This window comes from Augochlora pura, chromosome 4 (genome assembly GCF_028453695.1).
Source record: "Augochlora pura isolate Apur16 chromosome 4, APUR_v2.2.1, whole genome shotgun sequence".
NCBI lineage: Eukaryota > Metazoa > Arthropoda > Insecta > Hymenoptera > Halictidae > Augochlora > Augochlora pura.
In genome coordinates, this window is record NC_135775.1 from 14,418,452 (window position 1) to 14,427,260 (window position 8,809).

The 8,809-nt window shown below is 39.0% G+C and overlaps 1 protein-coding gene across 1 annotated transcript in view; it reads left to right on the plus strand.

Moving 5' to 3' along the window:
* Window positions 1-5,503, plus strand: part of LOC144468432 (uncharacterized) — a 61,981-nt gene extending 56,478 nt beyond the window's left edge. Inside the window, exons 23-25 of the mRNA XM_078177891.1 lie at window positions 4,785-4,915; window positions 5,241-5,370; window positions 5,451-5,503. Of these exons, the coding sequence (XP_078034017.1) occupies window positions 4,785-4,915; window positions 5,241-5,370; window positions 5,451-5,503 (314 nt within the window). The remainder of the gene's footprint in view (window positions 1-4,784; window positions 4,916-5,240; window positions 5,371-5,450) is intronic.
* Window positions 5,504-8,809: the final 3,306 nt, after the last annotated feature.

Below are 8,809 nucleotides of genomic sequence, written 5' to 3' on the forward strand. Positions count from 1 at the left end.
CTTCGTTGCCATGTAAACCAGCTTTTTACACCGTTGTTCCAAGATTCTCGGTGCAAACGTACAATAAATTATCTCCTTGCTTTTCCGAGTTTAAAAGTCGTCTTCTTCGTTCCTTGAAAAAGTAATTTGGTCTGAGTTTGCTGTTCATTTTGTGGGAGTTGCAAAGCATCGGTCTTTGACGAGACAATTCTTTGGGTATTTTCCTTTTTTTTTTATAGAGGAACGATGTAACTTGTATCAATGGTTTTCATGTACAGATCGTCTGAGTCTATAAACGTCCTAGCAAATATCCCGTAAATGGTTGAAGGTTCGAAAAAGTTCAATACGAGAAGTTTGCACGGCTTTAAGTCAGTACCAAAGGTCCACGCGAATATTTTTCTATTTGTGATCTTCCTAAGTTACGAAGGTTTTTTACATATCTAGTTAGCAGAGGTCATTTGCAGTTAAAATCATATTTTGGTAAAAATTGCTATTATGCATTGTGTAGAAGATAATCGACAACTTGATTTAGCGTAAAATATTATTGTTTTTATTTAATATATTTCTGAACATGAACACTATTTTATTTGTACGAGAACGGATTAATGAAGTAATGCTAATATCAAATTAAAATTGAAGAATATCCCTTTTCATGTTACAATGGAATTAAGGAAACTGTAATTATTAGTAAATTTAAACTATAAACATTATAACTATGACACAATTTTAGATTAATCTTGACCTCCACTTAGCACATTGTGCATTACGTCATCCAAATATATGGAACACTAATTTCTGGACCAATCCTGAAAATTCATTTTTATTGTAATATATTTGAACAAATTGAATCTGACCAGAATGTTTCGGATGCGAAAGAGTTTCAATGCCACCCCCTATGATAAATATTAACTTTCTAGTTTCACTTTAATTAATTAAATTGCTTGAACTGTGTGGGGATTTTAGTGGTCGATTGCCAGCAGTGAACGTGTCAAAGCGTTAAGAACAAAAGTGGGCTTATAAGCATCTCGCGGCTCCTCGATTACGGTCGAAAAGTCATTATTATCTGGGGTTCTGAATTTTCTGCAGCAGATTGACAGCGGGAACTATTCATTGATCTTTTCCAAGGAATCGAATACGAGGGTTTTCGGAGAAACTCATCGATCATCCAATTTCACGGACGGTCACAGTTCCGCACGATCGTTTCGCTCTTCCCCTTTTCGACGATTTTTACCCCGCGTATTCCTTTTTTCCGGCTCGCTATTACGCTGATCCCCGGGTTTCCGTGTCGCTGCAGTTCCTACGGGACGTCCGACACGGCTGTCCAAACTGTTACTTTGATTTATCGATCTTAATTAGCTTCCACGGAAATCGCCGGCGCGTTTTCCCCGCCGAGTCTCAGGTGCGGTCCCCAGAAGTCGCAGGAGTCGTTCCTGGGGACAAATATAATTGGCCCCGATCACCGACTGCAACGCGATTTTGTCGCTGTAATCTGGGAGGGGATTTGTCCGCGTGATTGATCGGTCGAAGATCTTCGCAGGAATATTTTCTCTTGTAATTTGTAGATTTCATAGGAGATCGCGGGAATTATGGTGTCTCGAACTCGAAGACAAGTTCGATTGGGTGTCCCACGAGAGAGTTCCGCGCGGGCCACTTCCGCGCGCGCGATAAAATCCCGAGGAATCGGACTGTGGCAAACTTCTCCGCTCGATCCCGTCCAAGTTTTTGCCCCCCTCTCGGCGTCCGTTTATGGTTTGACTGCCCTCGGATGGCACTTTAGGGAAATACAGGAGGAAATCCGCGCCGTTGCTCCACTCTATCGGGAATCGCTACAGCCTATTGTGTATTATTAGCCAATAAAACCCGGTCGCTGTTTGTTCGAGACACGCATCGTTGCCTCCTACGATTCCTCCTCGACTTTCGGCCTCCTCGTTCTTCCAGCAATGCATCTTCTTAACGAAATAGCCTCCATCTCCAGCTACTCTTCTCGTTTACCGCAAGCCTATAGACAGTTTTCCCTGTGTCGTAACAGCTCTTGATCGGGATGAAACACGTAACCAAAAAACGTAGTGCGAAATAAATGAACAGCTTCTGCCACTGTTGCGCAGGGATATAAGAAAACGATAGAGTTATTATTACTAATAAAACGATAGAGTTATTAACTCATTTAACACTATTACTTTCATTTTCCTTGTAAACCACTTGTTGTATAAAACAAATTGTTTTTTGTGGTGTTACTTTTTTTTTAGCAAATTATGAAACACAAATCGTTCGCATTGCTTAATCATTATGCTTGCATCTATTGCAATTGACAACATTTTGGATGTTCGTTGCATTGAAAATCAACTACCGAATATCTCGATAAACATTAGTTTTTAACTCGTACACCTTTATAATTTGTTAGTCTGTATTTAATAGACTTTAGAATGGCATGATTAATTGTTGCGTATTATAGTTAAAAAAACTCAAGATCATATTTTGACAAAAAAGGAAGAAGCAATAATTGAATCTTTGCAATGTATGGTTCTCTTCGTACCAAACAACTGCTGTTCGAAACATTGTCTTATGTTTCGACATTTTATGTTGCAAAATGTAGCTTACAAGAAAATTTAAAGTCACACTTAAGCAAGACACCCTGTATATTTGAAAAACTAGAAGATACGTTTTAAACTCATTACAGAACGAAAGTTCGCAGCCATGTGGTTGAATGACGTTACCACAAAGAAATTCGCCATACCAATTAATATTTTTTAATTTGACTTCTCATCAGGATGAAATCGAGGATCACAGAGTAAAATAAATGAACAGTTATTACTATTCGCTACAAACGTATGCTACAAGAAACAGATCGAATATGATCGATGTATTTCGTAAAAAGTGCTTGCAGTTTGGGACGGGGAATTACAAAACATATACTCTATACAGTAACAAAAGCCGTCGGCTGTGAATCTCTGATCTGTTAAGCGGTCAGCAAGGTTTTCTGTACTAGTATTTTATAGCTAATTAGTGTCGTTGAAATTCCCAACTCGTTCTAATACGTTTGCTCAAGAAAGCACGGTCGCCCGATCCGAAGGGGATGATTTACAGCGATAGGGTTAAAAGACTCGGAAAAGGGGTAGCCGCTGATTCTCAGTCGTCCCCACGCGTTCCTGATTAGCCCAGGTTTCCTCGCATTTCCGATTAAACTCGATAGCGAACGATCCTATCGTGTGCACCCTCCCGGCGACGATGTAATTGGAGGATCCAAGGGTGGACATTTGAATTCATTTCGAGTATCTACCGGTTCCTATCCCTTCGTGATTCCCGGAAACGTCCAGGCGTCCGAAATCCGATTGTTTTGCTTCTTGCTGGTCGCGGAGACTTGCACTTCGGCCCTGCTGCAATCACACCGGAAGATAAACGAACGTCATTAGAAAATTTTCTCGACTCGTTAGCAGTTTGCTAGAGATCGAGGATTGCTTCGACCCCCGAAATCTATTCCTCAGAACGTAAATCGGATAATAGGGTGAGCCGGTTATTGTGGGGTTACCTATTGTTGAGCCTTCCATTCCTTTTTCGATTTACACATAACTCTATATTTATCGAGTAATACATGCTAAATTGCATCATTCAAAAATAAACAAAATGTAAGAATTCTGTAATCAATATTATATTTATACAAATGTTCAATCTCTTTTTTATTAACCTTTTAGATACTACGCGCCACTATAGTGGCTTTCGCGAATGGCTCGTGCTTTACTCAATTGTTTTATTATTTATTAAAGCAAACAATTAAAGTGAAAGTGTGTATATACAATATATTAAGAAAAGAATATATGTTATTAGTACTATATATAGATATCCGGAAAAAATATATATTAAGAGAAAATCGTAATTTAGTTACGAAAAACTTTATTTGCGCAAAATCCTGCCGTACCTAAAAGGTTAAATAACCAACATGTAATAACTTTATATTTATCGAATAAAACATGAAATTCTTTCATTTTGTCTCTTTTGTAACAAAAATGTTAAACACGTCTTATACAATATTCATAGTAACTGATGACTTTACTGTAGTAAACCATTTCTCTTTCATTAGAGAATGCGTTCGATCTTCCGAGGATCAATAGGCCGAGGGATCGATGAGGGACCACGCAGAGAATGTGCGAACTATCGTTCTGTATTTAGGTGATCCCGGCCGCCAGAGAGTGGTTCTTCTTGTCGCGAAACGGCGCGATCGCGTAATTAGGCTCCCCCAGCGCAGCTCGGTGGACATTCGAATTCATTCGGGGTCAGAGCGTAGCTCTAGGGGGTTGGCCGACAGCCCCTTTACCGGGCAACTGTCTGAACATGACGTAACGCTCCTGAAAGCCGTTCAGCCCGGTTTTTGCGGTGTCCGGCCAGCAACAATGGCCGCTTCTTACGCCGCTCTGGTCACCGTATATTATTAATTACTGTATTAATCTCGCCGGCCGTAAGCAATCTATTATACATGGGATAAGAGCCCCGCGGCGGCTAGGCGTCGGCGTTGGCGTCGGCGTCGGCGTCGTCGCCGTCGTCGTCAAAATGCCCGCCCACGCGGCCACCCTCCGCCCCGTCACCCTTTCTCATTCGGTGACTTTGTAACTTCGCTGCTCGATGTAATCTGACCCCGAAGGGTGTTAACGAAGGGTGGCCGCGGGTAGGGTGTTAAAGGAATCTTGAAATTGGTCGGCCCTGACGAGGCCTTCGATCGATTCCGGGGATGGATTTCACGGAATCTGAAATCCAATTTTCCGAATCTACCTAATCGTCGACTAAACAAAATGTTTCCTTGCATTTTCTTTTAGATCTATGTCCAGCCTGCATGCTGGCAAGGGTCGAGCAGGAGCGTCTCGAGAGTCTGAAGTACGACAGAGCGACGATCTACGTGAAGTGCGTGGAGGACACCGAGGAGTCAAAGTCTGAAACCGACACGGAGGTGAGTAGGAACAACGGAGAAACGACTGTGCAACATTGTAGCGGCGCGGGGATGGCGACAAAAGGGATTTTTGTTAATGGTGCCGAGTCACCGAGTCTCCTGGAACCGGTCCAGATTGATGCCGGTCGATAAGGAGATTGGCCTCATCTCGTCCATTTCGCGATAATAATCGTCATTACGTTTCCGTGGCGCGACCACAGGCCCACCTGCCTCCTTTGGATCCTCCCTTTTTATCCTCGGGCTGGTCAAAGTGTTCTGGCTCGAGAGACCATACGTAGATGAAGACTTTATAGCGCGAGTGTAATGGTCGCTTTGGTTTGCTCAGGTGGCGGCAAAGAGACCCAAGATGGAGAACGCCAGGCCCTCGAGGACCCGGAGGAACCTGAAGGGCTCGCACGAGCTCAAGGTCTCCTCGGAGATCACCCTCAAGGAGCTGAAACTAATGGTGAGTGTTCGTAATAATCTATGCACGCTTTTGAATTTTCGAGTTGATACGAGAAAACTTCGTAGAGTTTTCGGAAAGAATTTTTCGCAGATATGTACACTAATTTTGTTAATCAATATGCTGCGGATCTTCATGCAAAATAAAGATTATTTTAATGAAATTGAAACGAACACGAAACAGATAACGTGTCTTTAATAATTTTAATAAGTTGAAATAACAATAATAATAAGAATAATAATAATAATAACAATAATTGATTTTCTTACATTATTTAAACATTTTTGTTGTTTTGAATACTATTTAAAATGCACCATTTTTTAAAAAAAGCCTAATGTACACAGTTTATTAATTAACCCTCAAACAGCGGACCACAATACTTGTGATCATTTTCAACTTTAACCTTTTAGACACTACGCGCCACTATAGTGGCTTTCGCGAATGGCTCGCGCTTTACTCAATTGTTTTATTATTTATTAAAGCAAACAATTAAAGTGAAAGTGTGTATATACAATATATTAAGAAAAGAATATATGTTATTAGTACTATATATAGATATCCGGAAAAAATATATATTAAGAGAAAATCGTAATTTAGTTACGAAAAACTTTATTTGCGCAAAATCCTGCCGTATCTAAAAGGTTAATTACCAATTTTTCGGAAATATAATTTTGAAAACACTTTTTAGCAATATATTATGTAATTGCTAAAAGTTCCGTAACTTGATAATAATTTAAATACTTTGAGTCAAGTTGACCTAGTCTTCGCAGTCCGAGGGATAATAATATTGTACAGTGTATGATGTATTTCGAATTAGTCTGGAATACGTAGTGTAACAAAGGATTCCTTTCTTTTATTTTGCACTCGCTCTACTCCTTAATGTTGACTTTATTCAGCTTTCGTGGGAGAAATTCCATGGAAAATATCCCACTGTTTGATAATCAAAAGTACTTTGCAGAATTAAGAAACGCATTTTGCGAAATTAATTTTGTCATATCCAATCGAAAATCCGGAAACGAGCATGTATTCTTGATTACTAAAAAAACTTGAATGCATGTTGGTTCCACATAAAAACTGGTAATACCCGCTAAATATTTGTTTGTAACCTTTTACATAATTTCTCATAAAATAGAGAAAGATAAATAATTATCTCGCAGATCCATTCCACCTATAGTTGGACAAAATGTAGTCTGAGATATGACTAATGACTTTGACTTCAATGATTTGTGTAACAGTGACTAATAATTAAAGACACTATTAATTGTAGATAGATGACGAATTGCTAGTAATTATGTGTTAATGTTATATTGACTAAGGATAATTTAGCCATTAGTTGCCTATTAAAATCTGATTCACTAATTAATTAGTACCTGCGAGGTTAAAATTATTTGAACAATTGAATTTGTTTATGCTTGGGTGAACAAATTATTAACACTGTATATTACAATATAATTATAATGTTGCCAGATATAAGTGAACATATTAAGTAAACAAATTAGAGTTCGCCTTCAGAAGTACTTCACTTTTAATATTTTTGTCTAACGATTTATTTGATTTGGTTAAATCGTGTCCAAAAATTTTGCGCTGGAACGTTAATGACTAATGGCTAACAATTATTGACAATTACTATTAATTATGACCAGTTATTCGATAATGATAACTGAGATTTAATATATAACTGTGAAAAGTGCCTGTTTTGTTGAAAAGTGCCTAACTCTAACCTCACCCACAGCCAGTTCTAATTCGAACAATTCTAACGCAATGAATGCTCTACCGTCAGCTAGCTGGATATCCAGAATAATCGAGAAACATTCTCGATCTCTGCAAGGTCCCCGTGTTTGGATTTTAGGGGAATAGCGTATTGAATTACGGGAGAGGTTAACCATTGTTCCGCGATCGAACGTAGTTGCTGACAATGACAGTGATCATGGGGTAATTGAAAGAGATTGCTGTGGCCGGAGAAAAGCATCGTTTTACGAGGGTTTCTGGTACGAAGACAGAGGTCCTCCTAAAGTCAGACACTCGATGCAACACAGAAAGGGAGCAATAGGACGATGAAGAGAGAAAGACAGAGGTTCGTCGGGTTTGTTCGGTGGACGAAAGTAGTAAAGCCGTAGTTATGGCTGGTTAGCATATGCCCGGGCCCCGGCAGTGTGCTTAAACTATTAAGCGTATTTATATTGCGAGGCTGCGCCCGTCTCCTTCTCCTTCTTCGGGGCCACCGGCAAAAACCCGAAAGAGCATAAACCTCGCGCTAATAACAGGCCTCTCCGACTTCTCCACTCCACTTCACTCCACTTCGTTCGACTCCCTGGGCCTTCCTTCCTCCCGTGCCCGGTCCCTTTTCAACTCGGTCCCCTTCCTCTCTCTTTCTTTCTCTCTTCAGACCTTCTCTTCTTCGAGGTGTTGCTTCCGCTCTTGTGCTACGGCTTTCGCGGAGCTCCGCTGTATCTTCTTCGCTCCGATCTCTGCTGGATCTTCTGAGTCTTCTCTGTTCTTTAATGTAATTTAATCTCTTTCTACATACGGCTAAACTTCCATTTTTACAATAACAGAAACAAAAACATATCTTATTTTAAATAATCAAAAATTAGTAAAGTAGTTAATCAGTTTAGAAAGATTTGTTTTAAATTTTGTAACGCCAGTTGTCGATATGTTCATTTTATCGTTATTGTTGCTAACAAGTTGAAATGTCCCGTAAAACGTACCACATCACAATGAAGGTTCTAATTTTGATTTTGTTTCGAAGCGTTTGCATTTCTCTTCTGATTGTTTATTGATTCACTTATTTATTTATTGACAGGTATAAAACATCGTATGTCATACAATGTTTAATGTCAAGCTTATAGATACAACTAAACAAGTCTATACGATATTTATGTACATTTGTGTAAAAATCCTATTCATGCAGGGTTGTAATAACTTCTTAGTGAAAGAAGATAGTTTATATTATGCTATTAAGTACGAAATGTATAGAATTTCATAAACTTTTATCGACTCATTGATTTTTCGTGCTTAATCATTTAATTAATTCCTTGACATACAATGACGTGTGGGATATGTTATTTTTTTCATGTGGCATCGTAGATTTTGTTGTTTCCGAAACGTCAAGAATTGTCTCCGGAGGACATCATGCAATATACAGGGTGACCCATGGGTCACTCACAATCGGGGAATGAGGTCATTCGAAGTAAATGTGTCCTTAGCATAAATGCCATCCTTTGTTTACCAGTTATTTAATAGTTTGTCGTTCATAATAATTTCAATTACGTTAAAAATTTGTTTTATTTCATTGTATCTTAAAAATTATATTTTGTAGATTATGATTTGCCACGAAATTGACTCGTTGTTATAGCGCAAGTAGTTAAATATTAATGTTAAGTCTACCATGTCGGTTAAAGTTACCGGTCTTACATTTCTTATTTTTAAATTGTTGAGTTTATGAAGACTTT